This window comes from Cetorhinus maximus, chromosome 13, assembly GCF_964194155.1.
Source record: "Cetorhinus maximus chromosome 13, sCetMax3.hap1.1, whole genome shotgun sequence".
NCBI lineage: Eukaryota > Metazoa > Chordata > Chondrichthyes > Lamniformes > Cetorhinidae > Cetorhinus > Cetorhinus maximus.
The window spans coordinates 91,173,910-91,193,892 of NC_135891.1; the positions used below are offsets into that span (position 1 = coordinate 91,173,910).

At 42.2% G+C, this 19,983-nt stretch overlaps 1 protein-coding gene across 4 annotated transcripts in view; it reads right to left on the bottom strand.

The window, feature by feature from the left end:
* Nucleotides 1-19,983, bottom strand: part of arid3a (AT-rich interactive domain 3A) — a 95,420-nt gene that overhangs the window by 18,978 nt on the left and 56,459 nt on the right. For 2 of the 4 annotated variants that reach the window (XM_078555764.1, XM_078555762.1), the window contains exon 5: nt 14,346-14,627. In XM_078555764.1, the coding sequence (XP_078411890.1) occupies nt 14,346-14,627 (282 nt within the window). Of the gene's footprint in view, nt 1-971; nt 3,209-6,215; nt 7,966-14,345; nt 14,628-19,983 lie in introns of those variants that run through there. The other 2 variants (XM_078555765.1, XM_078555766.1) reach the window with 2 other exon arrangements.

The window sequence follows — 19,983 nt, forward strand, 5'->3', positions numbered from 1 at the left end:
TTAATGGTGTCTCCTCACTGCATGTTGTCATCATCCACAAATCTAGCAGCTATGAGGGCCTCCTGAGCACACCTGCCTCGTCTGGCCAGTGCGAAGGCCTCATCCTAGTCATCATTGCCTTTAAGGACTTCCTCACCCTCATCCCCGGTGATGGCCTCATTGGAGGAGACCTTCAGCTCCACCTCAGCCAACTCCTCTCCCTGTTAAAACGTGGCGTTGCAAAGAGCGCAGCAAGCGATGACAATGCATGACACCCTCTGTGCACTGTATTGCAGAGCTCCAGCAAACCGGTCCAGGCACCAGAACCTCAATTTCAGCATCCCGATGGTCTGCTCCACCAAGTTTCAAGTTGCAGTATGAGCCTCATTATACCTTCGCTCTGCGAGGTCGCCGCATGGGTCCTGGTCCCGGGCAAAATGCACAAAGTTGTGTGCCTCACGAAGATGGCATCCATGACCTCATGGATGCATTTGTGGGTGCAGGCTTGTAACATCCCACAGAGGTCACTTGTGGAGCCCTGAAAGGGGCCACTGGCGTAGAAATTGAGTGCCACGGCCACTAACAGTGGATGCTCTCCACGTCCCCAGGGCGCCAAATCCTGCAGCAGCTTGCAGGTGTGACCGACCAGTTCCATAGGCATCTGCAGTCTTCGGCGATACTGATTCTCAGTCATCTGCAGGAATGAAAGGCAACATCTATAGACCCTCAACAGGCATTATTCATATGTAGAATCATCTTTCACAACACCCTAGCTCTAACTTCTCGACCGTCACCTTTGACTCTTCAATCACCACCATTATGTCAAATTGTATAAATGACATCAATTTCTGGATAAGCAAAAATTCAATTCAACACTTTTAAAAAGTAATTATGTTTTGACTCCTGCCAAAAACTCCACATCTTGGTTCCTGACTTCCTCATTCTTGTTTGCTGCCAGTCAGACTGAGTCAGTCCAACCTCACTGTCCAGTTTGACCACCAGTTTAAATTCAAACCTTCTTATTACCTCTACAGCCTTTATCTTTACCTTTGTTACCTCCAGACTTGAATATGCCAATATTCCACTTTGAGTTCTACACGTCACAATTTTCAACTCATTCAAAACTCCATAGTGCACCTTCTAACCTTCAATCCATCTTAATTGAACCTTCACTACCTCCTTAACCACCAATGCAAAAATCTTTACTTTTATCGCAAGTCCCTTCTCACCTTTTCTAAATTCAGCAATCTCCTTTAGGCCTCTGTTCCAGCATACACCCCATATTCTATGGATTTCTCTGCATTACCCTGTCCCTCCACTATTAACCCCATGCCAGAGAGCCACCACTAAACCACTCTCCTCTCTAACTTTTAACCTAGCTTCTCTCAATCCTAACTCAAAACTTCCCTAAAAACCTGCCTCTAGTCACCAATCTGAAACCTTCTCCCAGCACTCCATGGTGTCCAAGCATTTTCACCTCAAGTACTTTGGAATGTTTTATGTCAAAGACATTATATAAGTGCAATTTGTTGTGATGACTGGATGATTCCATGCACATCATTACAATCTCTCTTTTCATGCTTTATCTAAATTGGCATCTTGTAAGCTATCTCCATCTTTGATCCTTGTGACCTAAACATCTCAGCTGCCAATGAAGTAGCCAGAAGGCTGCTTTCACATGCCTCTATTCACCAGTAGATAGTTAAGGGCTTTCAACCATGACTAATTTTTTTTTGTGTAGAAAGAAGTACCATAGCTTTACAACCATCTTGGCTCAGGTTAGGAATCAGTAGTGTGAGCATTAATTGTATACACAGGTTCTGTGACTGAGCTTTCAAACGCTCATGGACAAATACCACTGCATCCCCCTAGTGCAACTAATGGATTGAAGTAATAAATATTCTTATTATATTAGCATTTCCAGATGAAAATAAACAAGAATCCCTTGGTGTCTGTTGTGAAAGAGCTTTAATAAGATTAGATTTGGCCCAAAAAAAGTAAACTATTTATAACAAAAAATTATAGTACATGACAACAGACGTGGGAAACTACTTTCAAAAAATAGAAAGCTTCAGAAAAGTCTAAAGGAAATGTACTCCTCCATTGCTATACTGAAAAATCAATGGTTAAAAATATACTAATTCTCAGTTAGATGTTCAAACAAATGTAAAGATACTCAAGTAAAACAAATCTATTTACAATCATCCAAAGACACATTAAAAAGAGAAATGCTGGAAATCTATAATATTAGAATTGTGCTGGGGTGGGCACTCACTGGCTAGTAAACAGGGTTAAGAGAGCTGACTAATTCTTCTCCTACAAGCCGCTACCAACCCAGTTCAGATCAGCTAGCTTATCACAGACCAAGGTTCCAAACTTAAAGCATCCTGATTTGTTTGTATCACATGAAGAATTTACCTGCATTGTCAGCACTGTGGCCCATTTCACTTAAAGAAAATTCTCAGTGTTTAATGTGCAAAACACACTATGTGCAGAATTCAGACCATGCTACAATCCCCGTGGTACCGTAAATGCAAATAATCAAATTTACCAAACAACCCCAAATGAAGAGATTTTTCACTTTTTGTAACTTTTACTTTAACATTAATCAGAACCAACACAAATTAAGCATTAACAGGTAAATTATGCTTCAAATAAAAAGGTAGGTTTCACTTTAAATAGTCAAAACAACAAAGGTACATCTTACAAAACCACAAGCACTCACACTAGTTTTTGCAGACAGAGGAACCATGTTCAGTTCTCAAGTTCCCTAACTCGACCTCTGGTATGTAGGATCTCACTCTCCCACTCAATCGATTTAGCCCTCAAGTTGCGTCTGCCGACAGCCGTATTCCATCTGAAGTCCCCAGAGATAGTCGTCACCAGAACAGAACATTCCCACAGGACCTCCTTAACTAGGTTCATGACAGTCTTGATGGCACAGATCCCTCCAGACACTCCTTTATCTTACTCCTTTAATAAACCCTGATAAATGGTCTGGTCATCTCTGACAAAATTGAAGGAGCAGCAGTAAAATTGTCCATTTGCAATCCCTGTTCGAACCCTGCTTTCTGTCCTGTTTAACTGTATTACTTACACACACCCTTATAAACGTGCCTCCTCTGTTCTCGCCTCTGCTGCATCTCTTTGTGTCTGCCAGCCACACGGCTTCCGGTCTTCACTTCCTTCTTGTCAATTCCGCTTCCAGGATAAGGGACCAGTATTTCTTCTTATCCAAGAAATTATAATTGATCTCTTCACAATTAATGCAAACTCTTAAAAGTCTTTTTCAAACATTATTAAAAATAATTACAGATTATACAAGCATTTTAAACTGCTTCCAGGTCAAAGATCATCACATTATTCATTAAAACACAAGATTAATTCACTTATCTTTATCCAAAAATTGAACTAAATATATTTTAATTATTTGAGGCAACTAAAAACGTGAACTTATATAATACGTTTCACCTCCAATGAGGCCAAAGAAATACTCTTTTCCTGCCAAGTTGGAACTGTTGTTTGTAGGCAAGTGTGGCAGCAGGTGTGTACACAGCAAGGTCCTACAAATGGCAAATAATATTTAGCATTTAATCCCTTTTTGGTATTAGTTAAGGGATGAACGTTGACTAAGAAATAGAAAAAAATCAATCCCAGGTCTTCTTTGAATTGTACCATTGCATCTTTTACATCTGCCATGATCCCTATAGAGACTGAGAGATTTGAATTTCCAGTGACCTTCAAGGAATCACAGCAAGGCTTCAAGTTTTAAAACCTTTACTGTAATCAACAAATTAAAATTAACATAGAGTAAACATTACTTAGTAAACAACTAATACTCTAAACTACAGAAAAGATAACTGCTATGAATGTCTTAATGCATACGAAAACTCCATGTGCATATATACTTCACAGGAGGCTCTCTACAGAGTTGAAGTCTATTCAGGAAACAGTCTAAAGGGTTCATGTCTCCCTGCTTTTCCAAATTGTAATGTCCAGCAACTGAAGGTCCTCTTCCTTAGTTCTCTGAATTCCCAGCCAACTTTCAACAGTAAGGCCCACTCTAGTGATTTCTTCTCCCAACCTCACCAAGGAAAACTTTTCAGTACCCTCAAATCACTATGGGTTCCTTGTCTTCAATCAGTGGACAAGCCTTCCCCAGAATTTTGCCTGGTAGCTAACAGAGAAAACAGCCTTTTCTCTCTGCAGCCTGCAGCATATGCTGTTCCTGCCTCGCTGGCTGTATGTCCAGGGCTTTTTCAATCTGTTACGGACAGGAGGGGTTTTTTACCCCCCAAACAGCCCTGATTTCTCCACACTCTACCTGTCTGTAAACAGAAAGGTATTTTTGATTTTTGATTTCCCCCTTTTTCAGTGGTGGCGTATTTTCCCCAACCCTTCAGCTTTGGAGTTATCCAATCCTCTATTAATAATCTCTCAGGAAACCCAAGATAAGGTAAAATAAAAGGATAGTTTATTTTACACACATGCACAAAATGTGGGAAGGGGGTTTTACAACGTCTGTCCATTCTGCATTCAGACAACAAAAAAGGAGGAAGGGAAAGAAAAGGGCTCAGGGCAAAAACCATGATAAAAATAAGAATTATGGTTTCACGTGAGTCCAGGGTCCAGAATCAATGTTTAAGGAAGGTTCTTTCAGGTTGTTTTTTCTGTTGCAGGGTGAATCTGTTGAAGATGCAAAGTATTCTTGTATCCTGGGTATTAGTTCACTCTGTAGGTGAAATACAGGTTCCTTTCTGGAGATCAGACTCAGAGATGGAGGTCAGAGACAGGCTGCTAGCCCGGTTTTCTCTTGAGGTTTTCTCTTGAGGTTAAACCGCAACAGAAGCTAAAATTCAAAAGCTGTATAATTAAAGGAATTCAAACAGCTCAAGTCTCCGTCATATGGCAGGGTGGTTTCAGGTCGAGCTATTCAGTTAATGAGGCACCCTTGTTAAAACCCTTTGTGTTTTGAGCAGGTAACTGAAGGACCATTAGTGCGACGTTGGAGATGATGAGCCCTAAACAGCTCTGTCTTTGTTCAGAGCTGGTTGGTGCAGATGTATTGTCCACAAATCCTGTGTGTTGGCTTGGCTGGAATGTTTATACAATACAAGTCGCATTCCAGGGGGATGACAAGGTAGCCTTTGTCCATCGGAACAGCTTAGAATCTTTCAGAACAACGAGCATGCCGTCAGTTGCAGCTATTTTATCATTTTAGCCATTGGTCCATTTTTTTTAAAAAGTAATACGTTTGGATCAAAAGTAATACATTCGATGGATGCCCTTGCGAATGGAAAGTTGTCTCAAGTGGTGTTCCACAGGGCTCGGTGTTGGCCCTTGTTGTTTGTGTTATATATTAACAACTTGGACATGAATGTGGGGGGCACGATTGGGGAATTTGCAGATGACACAAAGATTGGCCGAGTAGTGGATAGTGTAGAGGATAGCCATAATCTCCAAAACGATATAGGTGGGTTGGTGGAGCGGGTGGTAAAGTGGCAGATGGATTTGAACATAGAGAAGTGTGAGGTCATACATTTAGGGTGGTCAAACAGTTACCAGGATTACACAATAAATGGGAATATACTAAGAGGGGTAGATGAAGTGAGAGATCTTGGCGTACAAGTACACAGGTCCCTGAAGGCAGCTGTTCCCAGTTCAAGTAGACAAGGTTGTAAAGAAGGCATATGGAATGCTCTCCTTCCTTGGCAGAGGTATAGAATATAAAAGTAAGCAAAAATGTTGGAATTGTATAAAATACTGGTGAGGCCACAACTGGACTATTGTGTGCAGTTCTGGTCATCACATTACAGGAAGGATGTAATAGCTCTGGAGAGAGTGCAAAGGAGGTTTACAAGAATGTTGCCAGGGTTAGAAAAGTGGTAGCTATGAGGAGAGATTGGATAGGTTGGGGTTATTTTCATTAGAACAAAGAAGGCTGAGAGGTGACTTGATTGAGGTGTACAAAATTATGAGGGGAATAGATAGAGTGAACAGGATAAAATTGTTTCCCTTGGTGGAGAATTCTAGAACCAGGGGATATAGATTAGAGATAAGTGGCAGAAGGTGTAGGGGGGACACGAGGAAGAACATTTTTTACGCAGAGGGTATTGGGTGTCTGGAATTCACTGCCCAAGTTGGTGGTAAAGGCAGAAACTTTAAACTCTTTTAAAAAGTACCTGGATCTGCACCTTAAGCGCTGAAGCTGCAGGGCTATGGACCAGGTGCAGGGAGGTGAGATTAGAAAGGGCACCTGGGTGTCCCCGGGCTGGCATGGACAAGATGGGCCGAATGGCCTCCTTGTGTGCTGTAACTTTTCTATGGTTCTATGGTTTATAAAGTAACCAGAATGATATAGATATATATATATTTTCCTTCCTGTCTTCTGATCATGACAAATCCAACTGCCTGGGAGTCTAAGTCAGCACAAGGCAAGATGGCTGCCTCGCTCTATATGTTCAGTTGTAAAATATAGATTCTCTAAGTCTTTACCTGGCATCAGGGCAGGTGGTTACCACTGGGACAGGAGGCCCAGGTTAAAACCAATACAATGTCAGTCACACCATCCCCCTTTACAGGGCATTCTGTTTTTTCTTAAATTGAAAGATAATTTAAACATAAGCATTTAATAACTTCACAATCGTAACAATAGTTTTTCTACAATGCTATCAAAGTATAACACTGTAAACACTAACAAGTAACTTACTACATGGAGTACTGGTAATGTTCTCTTCTGTTATCACAATTCACCATTAAACAATCCGTCTTGGCAGCATTATAAGGTTTAACCTGTCACACCAAATCGCACATGACAATTAGGATTTAAAGTTCAATTTATAAGAGTTCTTGGAATTCCAACTTTCTTCTGAATGAGAGTTCATCTTACTGGTGGCTTCACTTCCGCCATTTGTCATAGCAAATCTCCTCTCTCATTTCGAATAGGTTTTTCTGCTTTTCCATGTCCCAGGTCAGAAAATTCTATACTTGGTCTGGTCTAGTTAACTTTGACAAGAAAAGCATTGCTAATTTCTGATAATCCCTCTGGTTTTCTGGTATCAGCAGGTGTGAACCATAGGTCCAGAAGAAATTCTGCCATAATGCTTCGTACCCTGTGGATTCAGTAATTCATTTTGTTGTTCTTTAAAACCTGACACTACATTGTCATCAGGGTGTTCACCTTTGAACAGTTGAACTACCGTGTTTAGATTTTAAAGTCTGGATTGCCATTTTCTTCCATGGCTGCAGGTTTTTTAATATCCAAGTGTGTAAAGAAATACTCACCCAGGCACACAGTTGAATTGTTCTCTTCCTGAACAAATGCAGGATTACTTTTATCTTTCAAGTCCATCCCTATGATTTAAACTTTCAGTATTCTACTCCAGGAGATGCAGGTTTAAATCAGCCACCATAGCTGCTTTAAGAACCTTGTTAAGGTTTTGTCAATGATCAGATAAAAAAATCTTGACTTTCCTTTTTAGTCAGTTCAGAATTTCTTCTAAATTCTTTTGTTTTACGTTTTCCCACTCAGCATGAACTTATTCTAATTCTTTCACAAGAGTGATCATTTAGTCATTTTGAAGTTTTAATTTACTTTCAAGAACATGAATCCTTCCTGGTAGCTTCATGGTATCAGAATTAGTTACAGCAGAGTTACTTGGTTATGAAGTACTGCTTTCCTTTATTCTATCATCAGCTGAGTGCTCCTGCTGCCTGTTTTGACACCTCTTGCTTGGGGTCTGCCTGCAGGTTTAAATCAGGCAGCTTAAATTTCTCGCTGCTATTAACTCATTGTCAGTCTAATGCTTCAATGTATCTTTGGACACAACTTTAGTTGAAACAGTAATTTTCACAGCAGGCTTACAGAGATTCATGGATTTCTGTATGTCATTTGATTCTCTTGTACATTTTCAACTTCAATGGCTTCACTGGACCTGTGAGACATCACTGGAGATGGCAGAATTTTATCTCCAGTGAGGTCATTTCCTGATATTAAATTGACACCATTAATAGGCAACTTATGTACACTTCCCAAAACTATATAACCGGAAATTAAACCACACTTTAAATTAACTTTATGCAGAGTAGTTAAACAACCTCCATTAATACCTTTAATGAATACATTTTTAAATAGCGTACCTTCGAGAGAGGGAGAGCTCCCTTCACCTACTACCGTCAGCGATTGAGATGATCTCGTATTTAAGAATATTAATTTGCTTTCCCGCTTTACAGGAGAAGAATGTGCAGACTTCACCCTTGAACACAAAATTCTTTTAATCCTCTATGCTCTGATCTTTTCCAATAGTAAATACAGTCAAAGCTACTGATTTGTCACAAGCACCACTTAGTGTACATTTTCTGCAGTCACGCTATGCATGCCCACAAATAATACACTTTTGGCTTTTCATATTAAACAATCTGCCTTCAGATTATGACAAAAATAACACCTTGGATCATACTTATACTCCAATCTGTCTTTTTCATTATTCTGAGTATCTGCGTATCATTTCTATTTTCCTCACTGTAATCAGTGTTCTGTTCATTCTCAGATCTCTTATCTCTCCAGTTTCTGTGTGGGTTTGCAAACAATGTCTGCTGCTACTCATATTTGAAAGACAATTCGTAGTCAGCCATTATCGCAGCTAACCATATTTAGAAACTTTATACTCTTTTTGATGGAACCTTATTCCTAAAGGGACACTATTTTTAACATTTCCATTGACATTCTCTCTCTAAGGTTTTCAAAATCTGACCCAATCTTCATAGCCCTATATCATCTATCAAATATAATTTTCTTTTCTCTAGAGAATTCCACAGAAGTCTCATTATGCTCCTTCCTTTGATTTCATGGTAGGAAAAACAGAATGGCAAAGTATTATTTATTTAAGGTGTCTTTATACACCAATCACTGAAAGCATGCATCCAGGTGCAGCATGCAGTTAAGGCGGTAAATGGTATGATGGCCTTCATTGAGAGAGGATTTGGGTACAGGAGCAAGGATGTCTTACTTCAGCTATACATGGCCTTGGTGAGACCACACCTGGAGTATTGTGTGCAGTTTTGGTCTCCTTACCTAAGGAAAGGATATACTTGCCATAGAGGGAGTCAGCAAAGGTTCACCAGACTGATTCCTGGGATGGCAGGATTGTCGCATGAGGAGAGATTGGGTCGACTAGTCCTGTATTCACTGGCGTTTAGGAGAATGAAGGGGGATTTAATTGAAGCGTATAAAATTCTGACAGGGCTTGACAAACTGGATGCAGGGAAGATGTTTCCTCTGGCTGGGGGGTCTAGAACAAGGGGTCACAATCTCAGGATATGGGGTAGGCCACTTAGGACTGCAATGAGGAGAAACTTCTTCAGTCAGAGAGTGGTGAATTCCTGCAGTGCATCTTGTAGATGGTACACACTGCTGCCACTGTGCATCAGTGGTGGAGGAAGTGAATGTTTGTGGATGGGGTGCCAATCATGCAGGCTGCTGTGTTCTGGATGGCGTCAAGCTTCTTCAGTGTTGTTGGAGCTGCACTCATCCAGGCAAGTGGAAAGTATTCCATCACACTCCTGACTTGTGCCTTGTAGATGGTGGAAAGAGGGAGTCAGGAGGTGAGCTACTTGCTGCAAAATGTTGATAGTGGGGGATTCAGCGATGCTAATGCCATTGAATGTCATGGGTGATGGTTAGATTCTCTCTTGTTGGAGATGGTCATTGCCTGGCACTTGTGTGGCACGAATGTTACTTGCCACTTGTCAGCCCAAGCCTGGATATTGTCCAGGTCTTGCTGCATTTGGACATGGACTGCTTCAGTATCTGAGGAGTCATGCATGGTGCTGAACATTGTGCAATCATCAGGGAATGTCCCCACTTCTGACCTTGTGATGGAGGGAAGGTCATTGATGAAACAGCTGAAGATGGTTGGGCCTAGGACACTACCCTGAGGAACTCCTGCAGTGATGCCCTGGAACTGAGATGATTGATTTCCAACAACCATCTTCCTTTATGCTAGGTATGACTCCAACTGGTGGAGAGTTTTCCCCCTTATTCCCATTGACTCCAGTTGTGCTAGGGCTCCTTGATGCCACACTCAGTCAAATGCTGCTTTGATGTCAAGGACAGTCACTCTCACCTCACCTTTGGAGTCTAGCTCTTCTGTCCATGTTTGAACCAAGGCTGCAATGAGGTTAGAAGCTGAGTGACCCTGGCAAAGTGAGCGTCAGTGAGATAGTTATTGCTAAGTAAGTGCTGCTTGATAGCAATGTTGATGACCCCTTCCACCACTTTTCTGATGATCGAGAATAGGCTGATGGGGCGGTAATGGGCCAGGTTGGATTTGTCCATCTTTGTGTGTGAAGGACATTTTCCACATTGCCAGGTAGATGCCAGTGTTGCAGTTGTACTGGAACAGCTTGGCTAAGTATGCAGCAAGTTCTGGAGCACAAGTCTTCAGAACTATTGTCGGAATATTGTCAGGGCCCAACCTTTGCAGTATCCAGTGCCTTCAGCTGTTTCTTGACATCACGTGGAGTGTATCAAATTGGCTGAAGACTGGCATCTTTGATGCTGAGGACCTCCGGAGGAGGCAGAGATGGATCGTCCACTCAGCACTTCTGGCTGAAGGTTGTAATAAACGCTTCAGCCTTCTCTTTTGCACTGATGTGCTGGGCTCCACCATCAGTGAGGATGGGGATATTTGTAGGGCCACCTCCTTTAGTGAATTGTTTAATTGTCCACCACCATTCACAACTGGATGTGGCAAGACTGCAGAGCTTAGACCTGATCCGTTAGTTGTGCGATCGTTGAGCTCTATCACTTGCTGCTTATGCTATTTGCATGCAAGTAGTTCTGTGTTCTCGCTTCACCAGGTTGACAGCTCATTTTTTGTATGCCTGGTGCCGCTCCTGGCATGCCCTCCTGCACTCTTCTGGTTTGGTTTGGTATTAATGGTACAATGGGGGATATGCTGGGCCATGAGGTTATAGATTGTGGTAGAGTACAATTCAGCTGCAGCTGCTGGCCCACAGCACCTCATGGTTCCCCAGTGTTGAGTTGCAAGATCTGTTTGAAATCTACCCCATTTAGCATGATGGTAGTGCCACACAACACAATGGAGGGTATCCTCAATGTATCTTCACAAGGACAGTGCGTGATCACTCCTACTCATACTGCCACGCATCCGCAGTAGGCAGATTGGTGAAGATGAAGTCAAGTATGTTTTTCCCTTGTCGCTTCCCTCAGCGTTTGCCGCAGATCCAGTCTAGCAGCTATGTCCTTTCGGACTCAGTCACCTCAATCTGTGGTGGTGCTACTGAGCCACTCTTCGTGATGGGCATTGAAGTCCCCCACCTAAAATGCATTCTGCCACCTTCAGTGCTTCCTCCAAGTGCTGTTCAACTTGGAGGAGTACAGATTAATCAACGGAGATGGGGGCAGTGCGTAGTAATCAGCAGGAGATTTCCTTGCCCATGCTGTAAGACTTCACGGAGTCAATATTGAGGACTCCGAGAGTAACACCCTCCCAACTGTATACTACTGGGCTGCCACCTGTGCTGGTATACCCAGGAATGGTGATGGTGGTGTTTGGGACATTATCTGTAAGATACAATTCCTGAGTATGACTATGTCAGGCTGTTGCTTGACTATTCTGTGAGGCAGCTCTTCCAATTTTGGCACAAGCCCCCAGATGTTAGTAAGGAGCACTTTGCAGAGTCGACAGGGCTGGGCTTGCCGTTGTCTTATCCAGTGCTTGGTCAATGCCGGGTGGTCCGTCTGGTTTCATTCCTTATTGACTTTCTTTAGATACAACTGAGTGGCTTGCTAGATCATTTCAGAGTCAACCACATTGCTGTGGATCTGGAGTCACATGTGGGCCAGACCAGGTAAGGGTGACAGATTTCCTTCCCTAAAGGACATTTGTGAACCAGATGGGTTTTTATAATGACTTCATGGTCATCATTAGACTTTTAATTCCAGATTTTTATTGAATTCATTGAATTGGATTCGAACCCGGGTCCCCAGAGCGTTACCCTGGGTCTCTGGGATTACTAGCCCAGTGACAATACCGCTACGCCACCACCCATTGTCTGTAAGTTTCTGGCACTAACTCATATGCATTCAGTGCTTTTCAATAAGACTGTCCAACTTTCTTGCTGCCATTGTAACTTTGCAACAATTTTCTCAAATGACAAAATACATTTCAACCCCTTCCTCACTGAATTTAGGCACTAGGTAATATTCCTTGCCAAATCAAAACCTGGAGTTAAAACTGACTTGTCAAGTTTGCTGGTGAACCGGTTTGCATAATCTAGACTCTTCTTTCTTGAGACCAAATTTCCTCGTTTCATTTTCTCTCTGGGAGTCAAGGTTTTCCCTTTCTCCTGCTCTAATTCTAATTAGAGTTTTAACATTTCTCTTTCAATTCACAAATAGGTCCTCCCCTTCTAGAAACATTTGAGCAATAGATGTAGCCATGTTGACTGTTCAATGAATTCAGCAAAAGTAACTGTGAAATCTTGTTCGTTTAAACTCTGGCAAATTCTATGTACTTGATCCCAGCCTCTGGATCCGAATACCAGAAGAACCCCCAATTTGTTACAATCCCCAATGAGACCAATAACTGTTAGAAAGATATTTGAATTCCCAGTTACCAACTTAAATGAATCGCATAACAAGATTTCAAGTTTTAAGACTTTTACTGTTACAAGCTAAAATTAATATCAACTACGTATTACTTAGTAGGCAACCAATACTCTAAACTACTGAAAAGATAACCCTTAATAATGTCTTAATGCGATCCATAACCCCTTGTCGCATATATACTTTACAGCATGCTCTCCACAGAACTGCAGTTTGTTTAGGAAACTGTCTAAAGTTACTCCCAGCTTCCAACAGGTTCACGTCCCCAGCTTTGCCGAAGTCATAATGTCCAGCAGTCGAAGGTCCTCTCTCTAAAAATTCCCATCCAACTTTCAGCAGTAAGGCCCATGCAGGTGATTTCTTCTCTTAACCTCGCCAGGGCAAATCTTCCAGTGTCCTTAAATCGCTGTGGGTTCCTTCTCTTGGACCAGTGGACAAATTTTCCCCTGCATTCTGTCTGGTAGCTAACAGGGAAAACAGCCTTTTCTCTCTGCAGACTGCAGCATATGCTGTTCCTGTCTTGCTCGCTCTATGTCCAGGGCCTTTTTAATCCGACTGCCTGAAAGAAATCAGCACCAAGCAAGACAGCAGCCTCTCTGTGTTCAGGTGTGAAATAATGCGTGTTGGTTCAATAAGTCTTAACCTGGGCTCCCCCAGCAAACCTATGGTAACCATCACCTGGTGTTTAGACAGGCAAAGTCCGATACTACTTCACACCATCCCCTTTTCCAGGGCATTCTGTTTTCCGTTAAAGAGACAATTTAAACATAACCATTTTATAACCACGCATTCGTAACCCATCCAACTGTAGGATTTAAGTTTAACAAAATAAAGCACCTCTGACAATTCACCATTATTTCAGTGCCACAATGTTAGCAAAGATGCTGTGCCCATGTTCTGGAATGAAGTTTGAATCCCACCCTTTTTACTCAGGTGAGAACATTATCACAGAGTGTTACAAAATAAATACAAGCAAAACTTTGCTATTTAAAATATCAAAGAGGCAAGTTATGTCAAAAATAATAACTACTGCCGTCATCACAAAAATTCACAATCTTCTCATTCATTAGAGGAAAAAAAGTCTAAATGAAACTGGTTATTGTTCAAAGCAATCCACAATTGGAGGAGAAAAAAAGATATGCTTAAAAGAATTTTGAAAACGTCCAAACTCTGAGCTTTGGGAAACATACCAGTCAAGTTTCCTACCCCACGAGGCTTCTCAGCAACATCCCAACAAAAAAATGCATTCATGCATTCTAGAGCATTTCCACTGGACAACAAGGCTGCAATTTTTGGTCATCCCATGCCCTGATTCAGAAGCACCTCAAACCAGAAAACAATGTTACCAGCTAAAAATGCAGAGAATTCAGCGTCCAACAAATAAGCAAAGACTGATTTAAAGTAATGTCCACTGTTCTTTGCAATGCTGCCACTCCAAGGTGTAAGGTATCAGTATCATCCAGGCATGGGCCAACAAGAAAGGACAGCCATCCTGATGCACTTCCTACTAGTTCAGAACATTATGATTTAAAAATAAAATGAAAATTCTTCTGGCAAGCAGATCTTTTCACTCTCTATAAGTACTCTGAACATAAAATACTCTCCCACCAGTTTGTTTTCCTTGAAGTAAAGCTTAGCACTACACTGAGTGTTCCAATGATTGCAACAGATAGCAACTTTAATACTGTGAATTTTTTGACTCAGCAATAAGAATACCTCATGTTGCTCATTATACCTTGACTGTTGATTCTGATGCTCATCGGTATCTGGGCTGTCATGGCGAGTAGATTCTGCTGAATAGCACGCTGCATCAGCCGCTGCTGTTCATCCACCCCAACTACCATCTTCTTCTCCGGAGGCTCTCCAGACTCCAGTTTCTCTCTCAGCTGATCTAATGCCGAAGCTTGTGCAGCTACTGCAGCCTGAGCTGCAGCAGCCTGTGCTGCCGCTACCTGGTGACCAGTCAGTGAGATAGGGAGTCTACCTCCCAAAGATAATGGAATAATTGAATCCTCCTCTGCAAAACAAAATGAGACCACCAACATTCACAAACGTTGATAAAAGGTCTAAAAATATTAAAATGTATGAGAAGTGTTTATGAGGCCTCTAATGGAAGCAATTTCAAATAACGCCTTTTTGTTGTGCCCATTACTTTTTCAGCACAGTGCTAATAGTCCACCATTTTCTTCACAGTGCAAATTTTGTATCATTTAAAAACAAAGAACAAAAATCCAGTGTTTGATGATCAAAAGTCACTTACAGTTTAGTCAAAATCCAACCATATCAGGGCTCCTTGATGAACCGATAGGTTTATCTAGTGGGTAACAGGGTTGCATAAACAACAATGTCATGGCCTTAGACTCTGGTCATAATGCAGTGGTTCTCAAGCTTTATTAGTTGTGTATCACTATTCAGATTTACCAACCTTTTGCGTACCCTTTACAGGCAAGACAGTTTCTTTTTTAACTGCCCCTTTAATGACTACACGTTTCAGAAGTCATTATAGTTACAGGTACATATGGCTGTATTAATAGTAATTTACTTACTCCTCTAATAACTACACGTTTTGTAAATTCCCACCCCCACCCACAGAATCACCCAATCAGTAGCTCCTCTTCCCAACCACTCCCCCCCCACCCACACACTCAGCAGCCCCTTGTTGCAATATCCCTTCCCCCACTCAGTAGCCCTTCTTCCCAACTCACCCTCTTCCCAATCCCTCATCTCTCACTCACTAAGCAACCCCTCTTCCCAAACCCCTCCCCACTACTCATTTACTCAGCAACCTCTCTTCCCAAAACCCCCTCAGCCAACTGTTATTCAGTAGCCCCTCTTCCCAAACCTCACCACCTCCTCTCACTCCTCTGTACCTTTATAAGTTGGCTCCGCCAGGGTGGTGAATTGGGCTAAGCAGGCTGTGTCTGCCCAGCAGTCCACGGACCTATGGGTCAAGCAGGCACCTCTTTCACTAAGAGTATTTGGACCAGCAGCTGCTGCTTTTGCACCACTGCCATGTCGGTGCTCAAGCTCATATGCTGCCACTCACCTATACACTGCTCCTCCAATCACAGGTTCCCTCTCTCTCGTGCTTGCTGCTAATAGGCACAACTGCATCTCACGAATGTGCCCATCAGCAGCAAACATGGGAGAGAAATAATCTTTGATTGGTGGAGCAGCGAGCAATGGGAATCTGAGTGGTGGCGCATTAGCCTGAGCACCAGGGACACTTGCATTGGGAAATCCTAGAACTATGGAGGGGTGGGGTGAGGCTGGGGTTGGAAAAAGATTCTCATCCCTGAAAATCTGCTATTACACAATTAAGAGAAAAGTATCCCTATGACACATCTGCCACAACCCCAGAGAAATGCAGACTCCACTTTGGGAACCACTGTCATAATGAATTAAATTACTGGCTATAGGAACATGGGAGCAGAAGTAGGCCATTCAGCCCATTGAGCCTACTCCACCATTCAATATGATCATAGCTGATCATCCACTTCAATGCCTTTTTCCAAACATTATCCTCATTTCCCATATTGTCATTGATATTTAGAAATCTCTGCTTTAAACAAGCTCAATGACATGGCTTCCACAGCCCTCTGGGGTAGAGAATTCCAAAAATTCACAACCCTCTGAGCAAAAATGTTTCTCCTTCTCGGCCCTAAGTGGCTTCCCCCTTATTTCGAACTTGTGTCCTCTGGTTCTTGACTCCCCAACCAGCAGAAACATCTTACCTGAACCTGCCCTATCGAACCCTTTTAAGTATTTTGTAGCTTTCAGTTAGATCACCTCTCCTTCTTCAAAATGCTAGCGAATACAGTTTTCCCAATCTCCCTTCATAGGACAGTCCCTCCATCCCGGGAACAAGTCTGTGGACCTTTGTTGCACTCCATTTATGATAATAATATCGTTCCTAAGGTAAGGGGACCAAAAGTTGCACACACCGCTCCAGGTGTGGTCTAACCAAGGTTCTATACAATTGAAGCAAGACTTTGCTACTCCTGCACTCAAATCCTCTTGTGATAAAGGCTAACATACCATTAGCCTTCCTAACTGCTTGCTGCATCTGCATGCTAGCTTTCAGTGACGTATTGATGAGGACACCCAGGTCCCATTGTACATCTACACTGGTAGGAGGAACGGATGTGCAGAGTATTTCTTAAATGGCAAGAGATTAGGAAGTGTAGATTACCTCACATTTTGCCACACAATATTCCAGCTGCCATGTTTTTGCCCACTCACTAAGTCTATCTAAATCCCCTTGAAGCCATTTTGCATCTTCCTCACAACACACATTCCCACCTAGCTTTGTGTCATCTGCAAACTTTGGAATATTACATTTGGCATACACATCCAAATCATTCGATATTATTGTGAACAGCTATGGCGCAAGTACTGATCCTTGCAGTACCTCACTAGTCACAGACAATCAATGCGAGAATGGCCCCTTTATTCCTTGTTTTCTGCCCATTAACCAATCCTTAACCCATGCCAACATATTGCCTCCTATCCCATGTGCTTTAAATTTGCTAACCAACCTCCAGTGGGAGACTATCAAAAGCCTTCTGAAAATCCAAGTATACTACATCTACCAACACCCCTTTATCAATTCTGTTAGTAACATCCTCAAAAAAAAACTCTTAACAGGTTCGTCAAACATGATTTTGTTTTGTTCATTTTTATGGAATGTGGGCATTGCTAGCTAGGCCAGCATTTATTGTCCATCCCTAATTGCCCTCGAGAAGGTGGTGGTGAGCTGCCTTCTTGAACTGCTGCAGTCCATGTGGTGTAGATACACCCACAGTGCTGTTAGGGAGGGAGTTCCAGGATTTTGACCCAGAGATAGAACTATATTGCCATTCTTTCACTAAGTCAGAGCTTGGAGGGGAACTTCCTGGTGGTGGTATTCCCATGTGTCTGCTGCCCTTTCCCTTCTAGATGGTAGTGGTCGTGGATTTGAAAGGTTCTGTCTAAGGAGCCTTGGTGAGTTCCTGCAGTGTATCTTGTAGATGGTACACACTGCTGCCACTGTGCGTGAGTGGTGGAAGGAGCGAATGTTTGTGGATGGAGTGCCAATCAAGCAGGCTACTGTGACCTGAATGGTGTCAAGCTTCTTGAGTGTTGCTGGAGCTGGACTCATCCAGGCAAGTGGAGTTGCATCACACTCCTGACTTGTGCCTTGTAGATGGTGGAAAGGCTTTGGGGAGTCAGGAGGCAAGTTCCTAGTCACAGGATTCCCAGCCTCTGACCTGCTTTTGTAGCCACAGTATTCATATGGTTAATCCAGTTCAGTTTTTCTGGTCAATAATAACTCCCCAGGATGTTGATAGCAGGGGATTCAGTGATGCTAATGATTGAATGTCATCGGGTAATGGTTAGATTCTCTCTTGTTGGGATGGTCATTGCCTGGCACGAATGTTACTTGCCAACTGTCAGCCCAAGCCTGGTTGTTGTCCAGGTCTTGCTGCATTTGGACATGGATTGCTTCAGTATCTGATGAGTTGCGACTAGTGCTGAACATTGTGCAATCATCAGTGAACATCTCCGAGGTTGAACAACATTTGATAAATGATCCTCAGTATGCTAAAAATTACGCCGACAACCAATTTAAGGTTGTCAGTCGGACTCGCAATGTGGCACATTTTCATGTATTGAGAGCTACATATATTAATACACAGGGCCCTGTTCTTTGCAGACAGAAAGAATGCGTGTACACACATTGCGCCTGTTTCAACTAACAAAATAAGTAATAGCCATTCGCTGGTTCATTCCTCAGGGAAATGCCTTGACCAGAGTCAAGCTGCCTGGTTTAAATTTCAAACAATACTTGGCAGTTAACCGTCAGTCACGATTAACTGGTACATTTTCCATGGCAACGCCTCTACCAGAGTCCACTTGCCAACCAGCACTCTCAGCAATCAGCACTCTTCTCATACAGTATAAAGTTGTTGCTTCCTGACATTGGTATTCTTGCAATTGTTCTGAAGAGAGCAAGACGAAAAGCTTTGACAAAATGTATTTTTTCAGCAACACCCGAATGTCTAGTTACTGTAAACTATGTATGATGCCATCATACCTTTTTATGTTTTTTCTCAATCTATCTCAGCCAATTTGCCCCTCATACCTTCATTATTTCCTTTGTTCAAATTTAACACCCTGGGTTCAGATTGAACTTCCTCACTTTCAAACATCATGTAAAATTTTAATCATGTTATGGTCACTCATCTCTGAAGGTTCTTTTCCAAGATTATTAATTAGCCCTTTCTCCTAACATAATACTAGATCTAAAATAGCTTGTTCTCGTCAGTTTCTCAGCATACAGTTCTAGAAAACCATCCCTTACCCACTCCAGAAACTTGTTCTCCACAGCATTATTGTTCATTAGGTTTACCTAGTCTATATGCAGATTGAAATCACCCATGATTATTGTATTACCATGCTACATGATTCTCTAATCTCCTGATTAATACCATGTCTCACACTACCACAACTGTTTGGTGGCATATAAATAACTCCTACCAATATTTGCTGCCACTTGCTGTTTCTTAGCTCCACTTAAACAGAAATAGATTCTACATTTTGTTCTTCCGATCTGAGATCCTCCCTTAACAATGTACTGATCCCATCCCTCGTCAGCGCAACAACACCTCCTTTGCCCCTATGCCTGTCTTTCCTAAATGTTGAATTTTCAGTTCCCAGTCTTGGTCAAACTATAGCCATGTTTCCATAATGGCAATTAAATCAGATCCATTTACCTCTCTTTGTGCCTTTAAGTAGGGGGTACTACAATTAGCCTCAATGCACTTGGGCCAAATCTTTTCCCTCCTCAGCTCAAGTTGCCACTTCTGACCATTATCCAGTAACTCTCTGCTAGAAATGTGCATGTGTCATCTGGTGAAGCTATAACTAGTTCAAGTGTAATTTCCTCTATGACTAGAAAACAACCTACATTTATATAGCAAATTTAACATAGGAAAATGGCCCACAGTGTGCGCCAAGAACAATATAAAAAAAGTGAGTCACAGGAGGAGATATCAGGACAGTTGAGACAAAGTTTGAATAAAGAGGCAGGTTTTAAGGAACATCTTAAAGAAGAGAGGGGTAGAAAGGCTGAGAAGTTAAGGCAACTGAAAGCACAGCCGCCAGTGCTAGAGCGATTAAAATCAAGGATGTGCAAGAGGCCAGAATGGGAAGAGCGCAGAGAGGGTCAAGGCCACGGGGGGGTTTTCAAACAAGGATGAGGATTTTAAAATCAAGGCATTGTCCGATGGAGAACCAATAAGGTGAGCAGGCACAGGTGAGGCATCAGTGAGATTTGGAACAAGTTAAGATACGGACAGTAGTGTTTTGAATGCATGAAAGTTTATGTGGGA